The sequence below is a fragment of the Parus major genome, chromosome 12 (assembly GCF_001522545.3).
Source record: "Parus major isolate Abel chromosome 12, Parus_major1.1, whole genome shotgun sequence".
In the NCBI taxonomy this organism is placed as follows: domain Eukaryota; kingdom Metazoa; phylum Chordata; class Aves; order Passeriformes; family Paridae; genus Parus; species Parus major.
Genome location: NC_031781.1, coordinates 8,428,084 through 8,448,506, shown reverse-complemented (window position 1 = coordinate 8,448,506; position 20,423 = coordinate 8,428,084). Strand labels below are relative to the sequence as shown.

Sequence of the window (20,423 nt, the reverse complement as noted above, 5' to 3'; positions counted from 1 at the left end):
TGCTTGCACCCCAGCTCAGCTGGTTTGCCACTGGCATTGGCCCTCCATTCCCTGGTCTGTTTCAAGACAGTTTCTGGCCATCGCAGGCTGGAAAATGGGTTACATGAACAGATTTCCACCACTGCTTTCCTACAACAAAAATTACTTTTAGGCATACTTATTACTCACACAATCAATGCTTTACAGAGCCTTGTCATGTTTCTCAATTGCTCTGCTGGAGCTCATAGTAAATTTACAACAGAGATGCACACTTGTGGTCAGTGCCTCTGAACAGCCCAGCCCCTTGACAGTTCATCTCCACCACCTTCAGATGCATTTGGCTTTCAGCATCAATGAGTTGGGAACAAATTGCCTCCTTTTAGCTGTGAGAGTGTGTTTACTACAAAACACCAGCCACATTTCCACAGATTAAAGGAGCCCTTTCCATATAGGAGACAGCCACTGGTCCCTGCCTTCCTGTGACTTGAAGAAAGCAAGCCACTGGATCTCATTTCCAAGATCATTTAGCAGGGCTGAACCAACTCTTCACAGCATCATTGCAGACAGCTTTAATGTAACCTTCCTTGGAGAAAGTACTGTCATCTACATCATTTGTTTTATTCATGTCACAGTGCTTATGTTAACATCTGCAAGATGCCTTTACAGGTGTGTCAGAGAGCAATGTTCCCTGGTTCCCAGTAGGACATGTGTGCTTTGGAGATCAAAGTCCCTGCACAGCTGACTCATACCTGCTGACAGACACTGGACTTCTACTTTCAAAGGGCATATTTTTATGGAAAGCTCAGGCATGAAGCAGGAATACATGCCACAGGCTCTCCCTCTTGCTTCACACTAGTACTTGGGAGGACTTCAGCTCAACTGGAAACAGGCAGCTTTAGAGATGCCATCTAGAAGAGCCAATGGATGAAGGGTTTGGAAAGAGGGTTTTGTGCTGTTTTTGGTGGGTTGGGTTTTTTTATTATTAGAACTAAGAATTTTGTGGATGTGGTATGCAAGTTGTGCTGACACTCTTGCTGTGGACTCCAAAACTTTGAATGCTGTATGGTGACCATTTTCAGACAGTCTGCAAGTTCTTATGGCTAGACATGCTATCCTGAACCAGCAAGAAGTAAAAACTACAGAAACATTCAAGTTCAGATTTAACACAAACCTTCCTTCCCACTTACACTGTTCAACATGCATTTTAACTTCAATTCTCCGTCTCCAACTTGCTCTCCTCCTCTGGAAGTACCCGATGACAATCCAACATCAACAAAATATCAGCAGCCATCAGCAAGACTCAGCCCCCGTTCAGCTGCAGGCAGGCAGGAGCTGGCTGCAGGGAAGGGCTGCTGTCAGCTCACTGCCAAGGCCCTGCTGTCAGGGTGCATCTTGACATGAGGTACATGCTGACTGCTGGGGAAAACCTGCCAGCCAGACTAAGCTGTTCTGCAGAATCAACGACAGCATTGAAAAACCAACCACACACTTTCCTAAAAAAAACCTAAAAAACCCCCACACCTATATATAGCCTACAACATTAAGTTTTATGTAGAAGTATCCTGCTTCTAGTCAGCTATTAAGTGGCTGCCTAGTAGGGTGAAGAGGAAAACAGGCTGAACCAGAGCTCATTTGCTTCCCCCATCACACCTCTGAGTCCTGATTGTAATTCTTCCACTTTTATTATCCTATTAACTAAATGGCAACCAGCCCAAAAAATGGATTATGGCAATTCCATAGGCCAGCAGTACATACCACCAGCCTCAGTCCTGAAAAGGAACCAATTCTCAACTGCTCAAACTGATTTATAACTGTTGCTCTATACTAAAATACTAATACGATATGTTACACTTGGACTGCTAAAATCACACTCAAACAAAAAGATGCCAAAGTGCCAGGGCTTCAGCTAGCAGTGTGACTAGTCTGAGCCAGCAATGTGACCATTTTGATAAATGTGTCATTTTTATGGCCTGGGCCACAAAAAACTTCCCAACCCAACCTACCAAGTAGAAAATTGCCAATGCTTGGTCCTCTGCATTTGTGTTTATAGACGCCCCAGGAGCCAGTGCCAGAACTGAAACCTGGCACTGATTTGAAGCTTGCACATTTATCTACTCCAGTAGAGACCCCTAAATTCTACCTGGAACACATGGCTTGAACTATAGGACCTTTATTAGGTCAATAATTCTACAATTTAAAAAAATAACAAAGCATTATAAACAACTTTGTGTCTTCTGCTCATATGCAAGTCTGCTCTGCATTCAGATTAAGCCTAAGTACCACCCAAACTGTGGCAATGTTCCTTAAACTCTGCCCTACAGCAGAGCTGCAAGTCATTCTCTGCTGAACAATTAGTGGAAACAAGCTACCGAAGCAGACAGCTTCCTTACTAAATCAAGTTGGTCATACAGACGTGTGGAAGTATTGCAAAACAAATGAAGGACTGAAAAGCAGCTTTTGAGTAGTGAATTTTATTTTTTTTAAATAGTTTCATGGCTGAGGTTGCAATCAACACAGCTTATTCACTATCTCACAGAGCCATCTCAGAAGCCTTGCTGTTGATTTTCACATTGAGAAGTTACTGCTCTTTGCATCCACCTTCTCTAAAAAGTGGTCTTCCTCTTCATTTTTTGTGTCTTCCATATTTAAACTTTTGTTCTATGCCTTATATGTAGGGAGAAATCAAATCCATGGTTCTCAATACAAAACAAAGGAGAAGTCTCACCAACAGCCCTTACTTCGTATTTCCAGGCATGGAAGGAATTTTGTATAGCACAAAGTTAATCTCAATCATGGATCAGTTATGAAGAGACTGTAGGAATTTTAGATCTTAGTGTCTTAAAGTGTCTGAGCATTTCCTCACCTCTAGTTATTCTCACCTATTGGTAAATAGCTATAGCAGCTATGGGACAGAAAAGCAATTATTAAGGCTTAATCTTCTGGAACAGAGAAAACACCACACTGAGCGGAGCCACATGCCAAACAGAAGTATGCAGATGAGATGGAGCTGAGCAAGCTGCCCAAGGAAATTCTTTGCTGAAGCATACAGTATGTGTTCACAGGCTTACTGTGCCTGCTAAAGACATTAACGACATCCTCTGCAGGGATAATATGTCTTTAAATCAATTACAGGGATTCCTCTGTGCCTTGAGAACATACTGCAACCATTTCCTCCAGTGTCCCTTAAGCCCAGGTCCATATCCCAGCTCCTCAGGGTCAGCACATGGCTTGTGTCCTGCCGCATGCAGCCACTCACCCCACAGAAGCAGAGGCTGTGCCTACTGAACACAGCTGGTTGAACTCAGGCTGGTTTCATGGACACCCAGCTGTGACCTGCCAGCCTCAAACTGTGACGTGCTCCAGTCCCACTGCTTCTCTGCAGCTTTTGCAGGCTGTGACCTCCAGGACAGCTCATCCTCAGCACACAGCTTACCTGAGTCTCCCTGGGCTTTCAGCTCACTGGCTCCCAGCTGAGCTCCCACACCCTGCCGAGACACAGCCACAGCTTCACTGACGAGCCTCAGGGATTTTGTCACCCGAGGAAGTGTATCTTCAGGAAGTCTAAGTGATACACCATGTACACTCAGAGATCCGCTAAGCTTTTTACAACAAGATAGGTTTTCCAGAGGAGGAATAACTTGTCACTAGAGGGTTGTAAGAATGGTGACCTGGGCATGGACAGGAGGATGGAAAAGAATATAGGTTTTTATTTTTTTTGCAAGGGACAGAAACCATTTTCTTCTAGGCTTTCCAGGGTGACTGATTATTAAAAAAAAAAAGGCAGTAAGATTCCTTTGTGAGACAAATATTTGGATTTGAGATATTAAACATTACACTTCAGAGGGTTTTAAACTATTAAAATAGTGTTTACTTCAACTGGATTTGAAACCAATTATGTCAGAGAACTTCAGGCCACTGTTGCATCCATCACCCTGTGCTGCCTATTGGTGCATGTTGGGCCTCTAGAAAGGATCTCATGAGATGGAGCTGGCTGAAAAACTGAAAAAAATAAGTTCAAATCCAGTCCTTTTAGTGTAGGTTTGGCAAGAAAAAATATCACACAGACTTTTAATACAGTAAAGAATAAAAATAATCAAACCAAAGGAGCTCTCAGGAGCAAAATACAGACTAAAATAGCTCTGCCCAACTTCTTAATAGGTACCCAGAGACCACTCACATCTAGAAGAGAAAGGCATAACACAAAGCAAGTTTAAGCCAGCAGTATAACAGCAACAGCAACTAACCCAGCTTCTCCAAGAGAAACTGAAATCACCCGAGGGGGCTTGAATGAAAAGTTAAGAATTTCAAAATTAGGAATTGTTAAGGTGGTTGGGGAAAAAAGTCAAACTGCGCCTGGCTTATTATCAAATTCCTTAATACTTTCAGTCTGAACACACATAGGTTTCTGCTGCCTTAAGCGCCATATCCCAAGTTAGGATATGAGAAGGTAAACACATAACTCTTACATCCAGGAAGAGCTGCAGACAGGTGTTAGTGCACATCTAACCTTTGCTGTGAACGATGTCTGTGGGCACCAGGAGGGCTCTGCACTGCTGGCACGCTGCTGGGACGGGATTAGCAACGAGCAAGGATGCAATACAGAACAATAAGAGCTGCCATTCACAGTGGCTATTTCAGACCCAGCTGCTCCCTGCCAAGCAGGTCCCCACTCACAGCTGCAGGACTACAGCACAGATACCCAGCTGAACAGCATACAGGAATGCTGTGCCCATTATCTTCGATCCTTTTGCTGCGGAGGGGGAGAAGAAAAGAAGGCGTCTGAATGTTCAGCCTTTGTAGAGCAGCAAGTTGCCATAAGTGCTGCTTTGTCTGCAGCCAGCAAGCCCCTCGCCAGCCTGGCGGGGCAGCATGCCAGCGCCACACTGACCCCAAAACCCTGGCTCGTCTCGAGAACTGGCACGGCCAAGCGCCCAACAGCTGGGGGACAGGAGGCATCACAAGGGGGTTCCCCCAGTCCTGGAACCCCTGTGCCCCATCTGAAGCTCCCACCCCATATGTGGCCAGTGGCACAGTGGGCTCTGGGCCTGCCACAGCACAATGCTGCCCGTGGCATCACAGCCAAAACCACCCCAAAACGGGCCCTGTGAGCAGGTCCCTGCACCACTAAAGCACATTCCCCACTGCTGAGCTCATCCCAATGCCCCTTGGTGCTGCTACCGGCCCCAGGAGCAGCTGGAACACTGAAGCTCCCACATGCCTGTGCTGGGGACAGACAGTGCAAGCATCCTGCACTGGCACTGAACCAGCAGGTGATGTTCAACCCCTTCAATGGCAAAGATCCACGTTTCCAGGGAGGAATGAGTGGAAACTTGGTGGCAGAGAAGCCAGACTTCATGCTTCACTATGCAAAGGGAGCCCAAGCCCACATGGGACGATTCTGCTCCCCATGTGCTCGAGTCAACTCAGCAGCACCCCATCCTCCAGGACAGCACAGCTGTCAGCATGCAAAGAACATCTGCATCAACCTCACAGACAACAGGTGGATTGGGAAAGCCCCCAGACACCACCTGGCAACACAGGGTGGGACTGTAGAGTAGGGCTTCAGGATAGTACCCACACAGACACTCACCCCCAGCAACCCCAGGTTCAGGGGCGGGAGGAGGGAAGCTCCAGGAAGCCATGGGGACAGCACAACACAAGGCACCCAAGTGTAATTAACCATTCAGGAATAACTTGAGAAAGAAAGTCCCTGCAGTGGAGGAGTTAACATGCCAGAATTGGATTTCTGTTAAATGATGAAGAGAGGGGGAAGAAAACATCCTGGCTTTGTCACACTGCTGAGAAACACTTGGCTCAACTTTTGAAACGAAGTGACATGACACAAACTACAACTCCCTCCTCTAGTCAGGAAACAGGAGAGAAAAAGGAATGATCCTACACCAGGTCTGTGCTCCCCAGGAGTTTACTGCCTTAGCACAGGAAGGCTTCCCCTTCCCATCAGAGCAAACAGCTACATCTCTAGCCAACAGCAACACCACTAGCCAATTCACAGGAAACAAGTTTCAGTTTAAGCAAGACATTAAAATTTTAGTCAGATGTATAATTGTTTACACCTCACAAGAAATACTTTTCTAGTAGTCTGATCAACTCAAGGTTGTTTCATTCACATGTGCAAACAAAAAATACATGTCCTTACTGAAAAAAAAACAACTGCAGTGCCAGAATACTGCAAGTGACACAACAAAGCTACAAACTGTCTCTGAAGCCTAAGAGAGCTGTAACCATCTCTGTAGGATTAAGGTAATCCTAAATCTTGCAGGTTACTTCAGGTCTCATCAAGGTCAAAAACCTCTCTAGTTCTTGCAAAGACCTCCCAGGGGCTGGCATTAGGTAACAAGTCAGTGCTGTGCTGTATCTCACATTGCTGAAGGAATGTTACCAATCTTCAGCCCAGGGGACAACAGGAAGGTTTACCCTCAGGCACCTCAGGCACTGGAGATAAAAGGATTGTGAGACAGGGCTACAAAAAAAAAGATGCCTCAGCAAGAATAAGCAACAAATAATACAGAGGTTTCCAGGCACCAAAGTGACCTCTGTGCTACTAACAATGTGTTTATTCACACTGGGGGTAGGTCAAAATAGTTATACGAAACAGCATGTAAAAACTTGCCGAGATAAAGGAGCCTATTCACATAGGGCTGTCTAACATCTTCTGTGCAGCAGACACCAGGCACAAAAGCTGCAAGGGACGGACTTTGTGAAGCCAAAACCAACACATTTGAAATTATCAGAAGTGATTACTGTTTGGGGAAATCCCTGGCCACAACATACACCAAGATTCATTTTGTCCATTTGAAACCAGAACTGCGATGCTGACTGTGATTCACTGTGCACAGGCTGTTCAGAGGAAATCCCCATTCATGCAGCCCTGCACAGCTCAACCCATCTCCACTCCACGCTGCAGCACCAAAGTACTGAGGATTGAAGCACATTTTGTGGTCTGGGGTTAGTAACACATCAAAAAGTAACCTGCCAGTTACTTCAGCTTTGCAAAAGATTTGTGGTTTATCTCAGTTTTGATCATCTCTGACTCTAAGCACCTAACAGCACAGCTCTATGCAGGTTTGTTTTGAAGCATATAAGCCCAGGCATCATGCTACAGATACTCTGCAGCACTCTGCACCTTAATGACAGAGTTATTCCAGCTATCTCTGCCCAACCATTTCACCGAGAAGCAACAGGAAAGGTAATTAACAAACTCTGCTCAGTTTGGTTGGGATAGAATGAATTTTCTTCACAGTAGCTGAAATGGGGCTGGGTTTTTGATTTGTGCTGAAAACCATGATGATAACACAAGGATGTTTTGTTACTGCTGAGCAGCACTTACACAGAATCAAGGCATTTTTTACCCCATCAGTGAGTTGGTTGGGGATGCACAAGAAATTTGAAGGGGACAGCAGATTGCCAGTGATTCAAGGGATACCCCATACTGCACGGTATCATGCTCAGCACAAAGGAGGAAGCACAGGGGACATTTGGAGTGATGTCACCTGTCTTCCCTGGTAACCATTACACATGACGGATGGCTGAACACCTTCCTGTGCATAGGAGGTGGTGAATAAACACTTTGTTTTGCTTTGCTTATTAAACTTTCTTCATCTCAACACATGAGTTTTCCTACTTTTACTCTTCCAATTCTCTCCCCCATCCGTCCACCATAAGGAAGTGAGGGAGCAGCTGTGTGGGGCTGACTTGCTGGCTGGGCTTAAACTATGACATGTGCAACTGTACCTTCAGTGCAGACTGAATAGGCACTTTGGAGTTACCCTCCAAACCTGAATTTCATCAGCTCATTTTGACATTCAGACAATAGTACTCACTCAACACAGTACCAGAAGTAGCCCAACACCCACACACCCCAACACCAGAACTGTCTCACCAGGGCACTGCTGCAATGATGTGAAACACCCAAAATGAGCCCTCATCCTGTCTTCGTGCTCTGGCCATCACCACAGCATTGCCATGTGAGTGTCAAGCAGGAGGGAGTGACACACAGCCAAGGCTGCTTTTTGCAGCTGCACACTAAGCAAGGCCATGCCAGTCACTACAAACACATGCATGACCTGGAAAGCACTACACCTTTTCCATGACCATTATGAAGATGTCTTCAAGCTGCTGTGTGTAAGCCAGCTAGATTTTAATCCCCATGAGCTTCCACATAGACACTTAACCTCCCCATCCACTGGAAACCATGATTAGTCCTCTCCAAGACGGAACGGGGTTGCTTTCTTCCTGGAATTTCAATTCTTAAATAAAAAACACCGTGCACTGCCTCTTGAAGGAAAAATGCTCTCCCCTCTTTCTGGGAAAACAATGAAGCTTGAACACATTTTTGTATGCTTGTGCAAGGCAGTCATAAACACACTTCCATCTGCACATCAGACAAGGCTCTCCCCTGCACCGTGTCTATTTGAGCCCTGTGTGTTTAACACCCTACACACAACAGTGCTGTGTTTATACGGTTTCAGCTACAAGCCGCTAACATAAGGAATAGACGCTTGGCTTGAGGCCCAGGTAATTCATCCAACTGAGGCAGCCACTATCAGACAGACTTCTTTTAGAGAGGAGCTTTCATGACTGGGAACACAGTGCTGAATCTGCAGAGGCACAGTCTGCACGGGTGGTCTCCAAGCACCTTAAAGAGGACCATCTGGGATTAATGGTACAGCTTGAGCACACATGAGCCTCAGCCATGCAACACCCACTCATTCAAACCATTTACCTCCACCTCCCACTCTAACTCACTCCCTCCACAGCAATGCTTTGCTTCAAATGTATGGATTTTGCATGGCCCTGAATAATCCAAGTCCCCATCTCACCCCAGCTGCCATGGACTTGCTAGCCCCAGGCCCCAGAGCTACCCTCCTGTGCCATAAGTCCTGAGCCATGCCAGGGCTTTGCCCAGGGGCCATCCTCTCACTCTCCTAGCAGAAGGCAGAGGCAGGTCTGCTCATTTGACACCATCAGCCTAACCCAACTTAGTCAGGAGCTGCTCAGCCGTAACAGGCTTTGGCTGCTAACAGAGTTTCCAAACTAGCCACTGCTCAGAGGGATACTACCTTTCTTCTCCAGAGGCTGGACTTCAAATCCTCCAACTAAAGGCTTCACACAAGTCATCCCAAACTTCACAAGCTTGCAGGTCTCTCCCTGGCCTTCAGGGACAGCACTCCATCACACATGCTGATCAAGAAGGGTGCAAGCAATTACCCAAATCCTCACCAGCTGCAAGATCCCATTTTTAATCTGCAGTCTCACATTGTTCACATTTGCAAGCCTATTTTATTTCATTTGTATTTAATACAACACTAAAAATGTAGAGCACTGGCTCTAGGGGCAATTTTTCTAGAGCTGAAATAGTTACAGCAACTTCACAAGCTACACTGCTCTGTCTGATCTCACATACCTCTTCCAGGTACCTACCAGGTTTGATGTAGCTTTAGATAACACCATTTTTAGCAATTCCTCCATTTCACCGTGAAAAATGTTTACTGGCATACTACTGCCTCCATCCAGACACATCAAGAGTTCTACAGGTGTTTATCTTACTCCCAGAGGAAGTCTGGGCTGCTTCTTTCAGCTTCTACATTTGAGCTTAAATACTCTTGCTAACCAGGTACTGCTTCAGAAGTCTGAGTTACTTTTCTTACAGGTAGAGTAAGAAATATTCTGCAGCTTGTTAAAGCCTATGTTTAAGTAATAAAGCTGGTTAACTTAAATATTTGAACTTCCTCTGCCTTAGGCAGTGCTTTCAACCAATAGCTGCAGCACTATATGTGAAGCAGCTCATTTTTTCCTCTTTGCAATTAAAACCTTTCAAAGGGACATAGTTTCCTTCAGTTATTTAATCTATGTCAGAAGAAATATTTCTTTACTCAGACACTGAACTCAGAGCTAGGCTACCAAAACCACAGCAAAATTTGAACTGTTAAATTAGGGCTTTATGCCACTAACTTCAGGGGGCTTCCCTGTTTGAGTCAAGAGTCATTTCCACCCAGGAAATCACAGACATCTCCATTGTTTACAGGGCCTGAACTAGCAGGTCCTCACTCAAGTCTGCTTGTGGTGCTTTCACAGCAAAGCAAACCTCATCCCTGAGACAATCCTTACAGAGTAGCTCCAAACTGCCTCCTTGCAGAAAGCAGTAGATAGGGATATACTCCAGCGAGAATCCCAATGGCAGGGCAGTTAATTCTCTGGGACAAGGTCTTTACAATACCCTTGTCCAGAAGTAGCACATGCTTCTATCGCTCTAACTGCAGATGTCTGCAAGTCATTAGCATGCTCAGCAATACTCACTGAGCAGCCACTGATCATACAGTGTGACAGCACCAAGGGCAGTGCTGAGCCACCCTGCTATACAATGGCTGTGAGCTGAATGCAAATTAGTGTTTCTTCACTCGTGTTTTCGTAGAGAACCTGGAGCACTAGAAGACTATCTCAGGCTCTTCTATATTTTTTGGATGCAAAAAACATAACCAGCCACCTGGGAGCTGTACCTGCTTCCACATGGCTCTGGGGAGCCATGTGCAGAGCACACTGCAGCTTGGGGATCTGCAGGCACTCCTAGGTCATCTGACTTTGTGGCCTCCCACCAAGTAGACAACTCACTTGGTCACTGGCACCTTGAATGAGCTGGCAATCCCTGATTCTGCTCAGCACTCAGGTTAGGCCAGAGAAATACTACAAGTACAGGAGCTGGTTTATCAACATGCAGCAACTTCTGCAAGCTAGGGTCTTCTCCAAAGCAGCTGTATTGGGGTGTGGCAAGTTACCCTCCTCCCTCTGGCCACCCACGTTCAATGTTACTGTTCAGCTGCCCAGCACATATGCTGCATTCTCTGTTAAGAGCATCGAACTCACATACATCAGCACTAAATAGCACAGGAATACATAATCACAAAGTACTTAGAGCATTAACATAGCATCACTATAGATAGGGTCCTGCAGTCCTGGTTTAAAAGCCTCCATGTCTTTATCCTGACTTCTGACAGAAGCAATGTCCAGCACTAGTGAGCTCAAGCTGTGGCACCAGAAGTCACTACCCTTTCAAGTGTCACACAAATTTTCCTGGCAGGCACCAGCCTAGATTTTTTGGTTCTTCATAGTTGCATTTTTACTACATGCCTATTAAGAGTTACCAAAAGAAATAATCCCCAGAGACAACTAAAGCTGTTTCCATTTGACTTTTAATTAGATCATTGATCTTGTTCTAGCGGTTACATGAGCTATCGGATATTTGCATGCAACCACACTGGTAATCAACAGCTGGAACAAAGCTGAAACAACACTATTAACATCCCAAACCTTCCCACAGACACTATTGTAAGTCTGCTCAGACACCAACTTGTCCCCCACAAGGGAATCTGGTAACAAGCCATATCTAAGCAAGTGACAACTGCTCAGAGAGTCACTGCAACTAGAGTGACATCAGCAAAGAGCAGCCCTTCAGGAACATCCAGGGGCTGGAGGAGGCTCAAAGATGCCTAGACTTCAGATTATTTGGGAGACCAACAAGGAGAATTACTTCTATTTTTGCAGAGAAACCCTACAGAAACTGACTGTCTAGCTGTGATGGTGAGGCAACATATGATACCTTGCACCACCAAGATGACAGTTAGACATAAATTTTGTTTAGCAAGCCAGCATTTCCTGTTCTGTAGCAAGAATCAAAAGCAGAGATAAATCCAAGATTTGTGTCTTACACCATGGCAGATACAAAGTGTATTTATTAGAATTGTCAGCTCCCAGCATGGAAGATGCATTAAAGACAAATGCAGGACCCTGCACATATACCTTAAGTCTTTGCTCCTGTAGTCTGAGACCAGGGAAACCTGCTTCTACCACTCACAACAAAGGGAGGATCTACACAAAGGTGAAGTTCATCTCCAAGATGTACTCATCAGTGTTTTAGCACTGAGATTTAAACTAGTTCCAAGACCTGGCTTGCCAGCATTTGCCTATGGAATGTCCACTAAAGCTGCTGCACCTACTACTGCAAGGTTGTTGTGAGAAAAGGGAATGCAAAACATTTAATTACACCAATTAAAGGAAACACAGATAGAGCAAGTTAGTATCTAGCCGAGGGGAACAGTATTTCCTCTTTGGTGTTTGAATAACCTTCAAATGCATGTATCACGGGTGTTTGCTCAGCACAGCTCTGTACGCTGTGCCTTCTGCTGCAGGGCCCCAGAGCAGATGTGTACACAACTTAGCTCACCAGTTGCTCATTTTGGGCCCACCAACTACGACAGTGCATTTTCATATAGGCTCAGAAATACAGAATACATTGTCTCCTTACAAGAGAGGCCATAGACTAATGAAAACCAGTAGGCAGCCACAAGCACACAGGGTAGCCCAAAACTGCTGTGGGCTGTGAGCAACAAGAGTAGAGCAGCCACCAGATTCCTACTCCCAGGTCAGGCTGGGGCAGCCCCCAGGACCAAACATGCTCACAGCACTAATGAAAACGATAGGAGTTGGCATTTCAAAGCAGCATTAAATAGCTCAACTCAGAGCTCATAACACAGGTTTCAGCACTAAAAGTGGGTGGAAGCACACCAGCCATGGGCTAGCAGCTGCCTCCAGTGCTTTCAGCTGCTGCTCTGCAGCAGAGCAGCCATGTAGAGGGCTGTGGCCAGTGTTGCACCCCACCCAGACAAGCAGGAGGCAGCAAGAGCCACCCCAGCAGCATGGAGGAGAACAGAGGGTGGCTGACAGCCTCTGCTCAGCACAGCACCCACACCATGCCAGAACCGAGTGCAGCAATGCGACAGTGGGATGTGCTGCAACAGCCATTGCCCAATTTGCCCCTCTCAGCAGGCAGGCTGAGTGTCACCATGGCAGCCTGTGCCCACCTCGCCCTCAGAGGAGCCATACTTTGGGAACTGTGCTGCCACGCAGCCTGGCCAGCTCATGCCGGAGTAATTCAATGCTCTGACAAATAAATGCGTCACGATTTACAGCATGGCCTGAAGCAAGGGAGAAGGAGCCACAGCCCATGATGTCACTGCAGCCCACAGTCATTTTTGTGCTGTTACTGGGTAATGTTGGCAGGAGCGTTCATGCAACCTGCTGCTAGACAAAAACAGCTTGTCCCTTTGCAAGAAAGGCCACAGCGTGGATGGTCAAAGCTCTGCCACTACCAACTCACCAGCCTGATCAGTAAAACTTGCTATATTTCAGTGACCCAGATAAATTAACTCTAAAGTATCTCCTGAATTTATGCTTTAAGACACTGCCTTCTGTATTTACTGGTTCTTCCCCATTAGTTTATTGTCTACTTCTCCAGGTTGCAAGGAACAGCAAAGGGCCATCACCTGACTCAGATGAAGCATCCCACTAGTAACCAGACAGTGCAGCTGCTTGTGTGGCCATTCTTCTCAGACACTTTAGAGACAGGGATGTTTTCCTCCAAGGGCAGTATCAGCAGGAGGTTCAAACAACTTCAACCCATCACACCAGGGGACACAGGATTCAGCTACTCCACCCTCTGTCCACTCCCAGGCAGCCCAGGGCAGTGTCTGCAGTGTTACCACAAGGGAGGATGTGCCAGGCAATCCTAGCTTCCCCAGGAACTTGGACAAAGCTCCATTTGGCTGCTGTTTGAAGTGGCCTAGCTTGTTTTCACTAACACAAAAAATCCAGTTTATTCTTGCAGTGGTTGTATCCCAGTCACCGTGTACAAGCACAGTAGGAACTAGACATTGCATGCATCTCACTATAGATGTTAGACTTCAACTGCTTACAGAAGAATAGTGCTTACACAAGGACTTGCAATCAATTAGATGAACCCATAGCCCACCACAGTAGATCCAATCCTCACTGTGATATTATGTAGGCATCTTCAAAATTCAAGGTTAGTTGCAGGAGGGACAGAGAGCCAAAGGATGCTGACAGACAGGTTAGAGACCACATCAGAGCCCAGAGAACCATCTGGTTAAGATACAGCATACACTTACTGCAAGACTTTTGAGTACAGAACTGGGATTTATCTCCTAATGATGACCTAGAAGCAAGTCCTCCCTATTAGATTACAGAGCACTAGCTCTTCCTCAGGAGGAACACAAACAGGCAGCAGTACAACTACACAACCTTTTGCCTCGTGGGGAAAGAAAATCTGCACCAAATCCCCAGAAGCAGAACCTAGGGGAGAAAACTCACTAGAGTTTCATTGCACAAATCCAAATAAACAGGCAGAGCTTGCTTAGTCCATTGCACAGAACCTCAGATCTCAGTTACTCAACTCTGAACTCGAGGTCAAGTTCCCAGGAAGAGCAAGGGTAGCTCTACTCACCCCACCAGGTGAGGGGTTGCAAGAGGGTGGGGTGAGTATCTACTTTTACAACTACCACCAACAGACAACTACAGCAATCAAGAAAATATACAGAAGCAGCTAGCACAAGTTTCACAGACACAGTATTTTCATGAAACTGCTACTCTTATTCCTCCAAAGACCACCTAAATGCACATATTGTTCCACCTCCACCTTTGACCATTTACAGGAATTCAGTCTGCAACAAGCTAAGCAGTGCCATATAGTGAAGTCTGCAGCACACTGCTCAGATCTCCTAACAAGGGTAGGTGGTGCCTTCCCTTAGTCTTTTCTTCATATATTTTGGGTTAGATTCTTCCCACAGCAGTTAACGTTTTGCTACAGAGCGTTTCCTTCCTCTGACAGAGACACACTTGGTATATCCGATTCTGTTTTTCTTGCCACATCCAAGTTGATTGCAGCTACCCATCCCCACCTACTTCCACCCACCATGTGTGTCCATCACTGCTGTGGTGCACCCCTTCTCCCCATGGGTGGGTACTCTACAACATGACCCACAGTGCTATCAGAGGACACAAAAAAAGCAAGAAAACCCCACAGGCACCTACAGTTTGTCTACAGAAAGCCTGACTATTGCACCAACAGCCAGAGTCACGCTCAGTGCTTTGTAAGCAAGAGCCCCCTGTGGCAGGCTCTTCAGGCACACTGGTACCACCATGCCAGACAGAGCCAAACACAAGTTCACTGAGCTCTGTGTCTTTTTTACTGTAATGACTTATGAGTCAGGTGACATATTCATGAGCTCACTATCATGCTAGGCAATAAAGGAAGACAGGCCCACCTGATGCTGGTGGCAGGGACCTGGTGAGCATCACAGTACAGCAGAGGTTTGTTCACTCCAGCATCACCAGCAACACACTTTCACTCTGGTGTGCTTGCTAAACATGCATTAGTGGTCTAAACTTGGCAGACCCTTGTTCAGGACCCAAAGGAGCTCATCAAAGCCTTTTTCTGAGGGGCAGAGAGAAAACAGAATTCCTCTGCAGCCTGGGGGATTCAGAGGCCATTGTTTTACTTCCCATTGCTTGGAGCAGACACAGAACAATGCTGGCAACATAGCAGCATGACCACACACAAGGCTAACCACATTCTTAGGTTACAATTGTAGGCTAGAAAAGAGTTATCCTAACCCATTTAGATTTAAACATCCCCATGTAAGTCAATACAGGACGTGGCATTAGAATATGGAGCAGTTAAGATTTCAGTCCATCTTGAATAGCTGGCATAGCCTTCAGTGCCTTAAATGAAAAAGCTGTTTAGCACATTAGTCTAACTGGCCCCAAGTAATTTTACCGAAGTTTGATCATTTTACAAGTTTCCGCTCATACGTAAAAGAATGCAAGAACAGTCTGTGTAAGCTACCTTAAAGTCTCCTGTAACTTGGAACTCAAAGTTCAGGCAAAGGCACTTTTTTATTAGACCAGCAGTCCAACTACTGAAACAGAATGTCCAGAGGAGACCAAGAATCTTCCAAAGGTAGCTGAAGCTACCTCCAGCAAAGAGGTCCACTGCCCATCTACCAAAAATTATTTTCAAGGGGAAGGACTGTCATATTTCCAAGAAGCAGAAATCTGCTTCCAAGACACACTGGATATTTTCCAGAAAGCAGCCTCCAGGGAAGTCACAGATAAGTGGCAGACAAAATGCAAGTGTATTTTGACTACCTCCTTATGATGTTTTAATAGAACATTGAGTGAGACAGAAGAAACCTTAAATGTACACAGGCTGAAAACACATTTTCTTTTTTTCAGTTTTCAAGGACCTAGCTCTAAGCATTACAAAACAACACAAGTACTGTTTTACAAGAGACTACTTTTCCCTCTATAGATGGACAGTTTGCTTTGTCGCTCTTTAATGTGCCAGCAGCATTGGGAAGAAAGTTTATTTTCAACAATTTTCCTAAAATGAGATTTCTGTAAGGTCCTCAGAGTCACAGGTCATGATACTTTCACCTTAAGCACATTATAGACCACAGTTTGTGCATCAAGTACTTGGTCATTAACCAAAACCCCACCCAATGCACAGGTTAGGCTTGGTCAGTACTCCTGCAGCTGGGATATGCCACCACAAAACTCTGTGTGAGGCAAGTACCAAAAGACCATGACTCTGGTATAACCCCATCCTCTCCTCACCCATCTCCTTCCTGGCATAGCTGAACTCCCTGCAGGCACTGCCACAGGACACGGGACCACCACAGAGACAAACCTGTGAACACATCAGACAACTGTAGCCAAGGCCAGCACTGGATCCTCTTGCCACAGCAGCAGATGTGCCACTGCCCATCCATTTACTTGCATTGCCACTTGACATCCTGTTGTGAGGCAAGCCAGGCCAGCTCACTTACCTGGTGAAAGTGCAACCTGGCAGAGAAACCATATTTTTCAGTTTGCTCAATCTGACTGTAGCAGCCCAAGACTGCAGTTTTACTCAACAAGGAAGCTTGGCATCCATCCTACCTCTCCCAGTGACACAAGGCTGCTGGGTGAGCAATGGCCATGAGAACACTGCCAACAGGTGAGCAGCGCAGTACGCACCTAGGACCTGCCAGCTGCAAGCTTGGGTGCAACTTGGCAGGTCTCACCTCAAAATCATTTGCCAGGTTTCACCTACATAGTTCTGTTTCTAAGCTACATCAGTTGACTCCTATTGCCAGTTACCAGGGTTTCTAGGGACAAGTTCGATGCCAAATTAGCTTTGACTGCCCTCCCTTCTCTGCTAAGTAATCTGTAGAGTCGATCAACCCCTTCAGCCAAGAGCAAAGCCCTTGTGCTCTACATTCCTGGCATCCTACTCCCAGTGCCTGTCATGCAGCATGCCACTCAGCACCCAGGAATTTGCAATTATCTCAGTCTAGCAGACAAGGAAAAAAGCTAGACTTAACACTTGTTAATACTTGAGCAGCACAGCAGCCACCTCATGTTGAGCAGAAGGTTCTGTGAAGTCACCTGCTCCCACAGCAGCTTTTTCAGAGCAGTCACTCCCATCTTTGCTGGGTGACACAAAGCACCTATGTGCTTCATGGCCTTTTTTACAGTAGATCGTACATGCAGTCAATTTTGCATTGAAGTGAATACGCTTCATGCCTAGAAGAAAAGCTTCCTGAAACTAGCAAAAGACTTTGAGAAGAGACTAAACAAGGGGTGACAGCAGCAGGAGAGGTTGGGCTGCTAATGTGCATCCAGAAAGGGTTGTGGTCAAACACTGTGTATAGGCAGATTTACTTTAAATAGACAAACACTGAATGCCAAAACCTTGCTACTGAAAAGGTTTTAAAATGTGGTTGTAGTACAGCAGCAGTAGCTGAGCCATAACACATGGCTTCCAAAATGTTCCTGGAAGTTAAATAATAACTGGAACAGGCACTGCATCCACTTAGCAGAGGTCTGATGGCATTATTAATGCCAGAAATCCAGCAGGCCCAGCTGGAGGTTTTCCCAGTTGATTTGGCTTAGAGCTGGCCCTAAACACCCCAGGCCCTAAAGACCAACCTGGTCTTTACCTAGAGCCTTTACTAGTTTCTTTTTTTTCACTTCAGCTCCAGGGTCTGCAATGGCCCTGGTTTTGTTCAACAACACAAAAGAGACTGAACAGTAGAAACAAAAAGAAAGCCTCAAGTTCTTCAGAACTGCAGAGAAAAGCACACCAGGGGCAAGTAGTAAACTCAGTGGACACTGCACCTGCAGGACAGGTGCCAAGGGCTTCAGCCCTTCAACCCAGTACAACACTGCAAAACTCACTCAGAATGTCTTTTTTGGAAAGGGCACTCAGAACGTTTTTTCAGGACAGACTCAGTTTATCCAGGACTGTACAGTAGGGCTCCTGTGCCACTCCTTGGCTCTAGCTCAGGCAGCAGAGCATTGATGGAGCTGTACACTCCTTCATGCAGAGGCTGGGATATGGCAAAAGCATTAGCAGTCAGTCATTCCATTCTCTCAAAGCTTCAAGTTTTCTCAGGGTTTGGGTTTTTGAATTTAATTTGTTTTTTTTTAATAGCCAACACAATGCAAGTAAGCTGTAAAACAAATAGACACGTCTTAAATGATTACAGACACCCTGCAGTTCAGCCTAACCATGTAAAGGAGCTGTGCTGCTGCAGCAGCATTTCTAGAAAGGAAGTCACTGAAAGCCAGACCTGACGGGAGTAGCCTTGATCTCCCAAACCCGTCACCCTCGGGAAGTTCCACAGACAAGTAGGAAGGCAGCTGGAGCAACAACATTTTTCTAGGGAAAACAATACAATAGGAGGGGAGTGCTGGCCTGGTGTTGGAGCTAGTCTAACAGCTGCCACAGAAAGGTGAGCTCTGATGTTAGCAAAAGCTCAGCCCAGGAATCAGCAGCTGCAATTCGAACTCCATTGAGTGCAAAGGGAATCCATCTCTAAGTAAATAATTAGCACCAGCTTCATTCCCAGGTGCAAATACATTAGCTGTTCTACCCAGGGAGGAGAATCTGCCACTCAGGACCAACAGTCCTCACTTTTTGTCCAAAGCTGCTTTTACACAGTAGTAGAGAGAAAGAGGGTACCCAGCTACGGGTTTACGGAGAGGGCCAGGTCTCCCCCAAACTGGAGAAGTTTCTATTTTCTTGCTATTGTAGTTGAAGCCTTTGAAGAGAAACAGCTTTTACCTTGGCCAAGCATTTTAGACACCTGAGTAGAACTACGCTCACCCAAATTCAGCTGTGCAATTCTTCGAGGCCAGAATTATCAGGAAGCAGTAGCTATAGTTATCTGGCAAAGAGCTAGAAAAGGCATTCACATTCCTTCCCAGAGATCTCTCAGGCATTCAAATTACTGCTTTTTACAGACTACGTTGTGGCCACACCTGAGCTATTCCCCAAACGGTCACCGAACGCATTCCTGAGGGATCATCCGCAATCCGACGTGCATGCCAGCAGCCTTCGTCTCCAAACCTCCAACTATCAACCAACTGCATGCCCCAGTATGGCACGGGGACGCAAATCTCATGTCAGCCTGGGTGGCAGTAGCTCAAAGTACCCATTGTCTGGGCTTAGCAGGGTTCCTTGAACATTTCCTGCCGTAACCTACCGCAGCAAAAAAAAAAAAATTTGAGGAGAAAAGTGCAACCCTTTTCAAAAGTTGCAACTGTGCTTAGGCAAGCATCAGTGCTAATGTGAACACTGGCATCATCTACTGGGCTGTGGTGAGCAAAGTCTCCCCACTTTCCTACATTACACTAGCCCAGGTACGCCCAGCTAGAGCAGCATCGTCCTGCCGCGTACTCCTGCCGGGCTGCTGGAGGGGTCAGTGCCTGGAGGAGCTGGCCACACAGGGAGAGAACACGCCCTGGCACAAGGTTTCTTCAGGGAAGACCGGAAAGCAAAGCTTCATCTATGAAGTAGTGACCAAGAGGGACGATGAGGGAGACAGGAGCTCACTGCTAGCTCCGACAGCCGGGCTATGGGGCAACCCCACGGCACACACAACTCTTTAAAGACAGAAGCCCCTCAGCTCCTGAGCCCGTAGCCCCCACTGCCATGAGCCCCGTCATGGTTCCATCAGGAAAAGGTCCAGCGCAGGAAAAAACACAATAAAACGAGAAAACAACAAAACGGCCCGCTAGAGACGCACTCACCGATGGAGACCAGCTTGATGCTCTCCCGCTCCAGGAACTCGAGGGCCACCGAGACGTTCTCCAGCTGCATCTGGCGGAAGGTGGGCCGCTGGTGGTACTTGCGGTACATGCGCTTCTGGCTGAGCACCTCCAGCAGCGCGATCAGCCGCAGCCCGTCGCTCAGGTCATGCTGCAGGTTGCCGATGCGCTTGTTGACGCAGCGCAGGTGCTCGTTGCACCAGCGGGTGAAGGTGTTCTGCTGGATCCGCTTCCAGGGCGCGTCCTCCGCCAGGTCCTTCTCGGTGGCGGGCATCTCGCCGTCGGGATCGACCGCTCGCCGCGCGCCCTGACCCCGCGCCTGCGTGCTCATGGCCAGCCCCGCTCCGCCTCCTCGATCCGCTGCGCTCCGCCCGCGCTCCGCCCGGCCGCCTGCGGGGAGGGAGGGAAAGAGTGAAGAGAGCTCAGCAGCGGCCCCTTTCTTTTTCCTGCCCTCGCTGCTGCCGCTGCCTGACCCACCC

At 46.7% G+C, this 20,423-nt stretch overlaps 1 protein-coding gene across 3 annotated transcripts in view; it reads right to left on the bottom strand.

Moving 5' to 3' along the window:
* Positions 1-20,370, bottom strand: part of FLNB (filamin B) — a 71,338-nt gene extending 50,968 nt beyond the window's left edge. For all 3 annotated transcript variants that reach the window (XM_015641048.3, XM_015641050.3, XM_015641049.3), the window contains exon 1: positions 19,927-20,370. In XM_015641048.3, coding sequence (XP_015496534.1) covers positions 19,927-20,275 — 349 coding nt within the window. In that variant the 5' untranslated portion in view covers positions 20,276-20,370. The remainder of the gene's footprint in view (positions 1-19,926) is intronic.
* Positions 20,371-20,423: the final 53 nt, after the last annotated feature.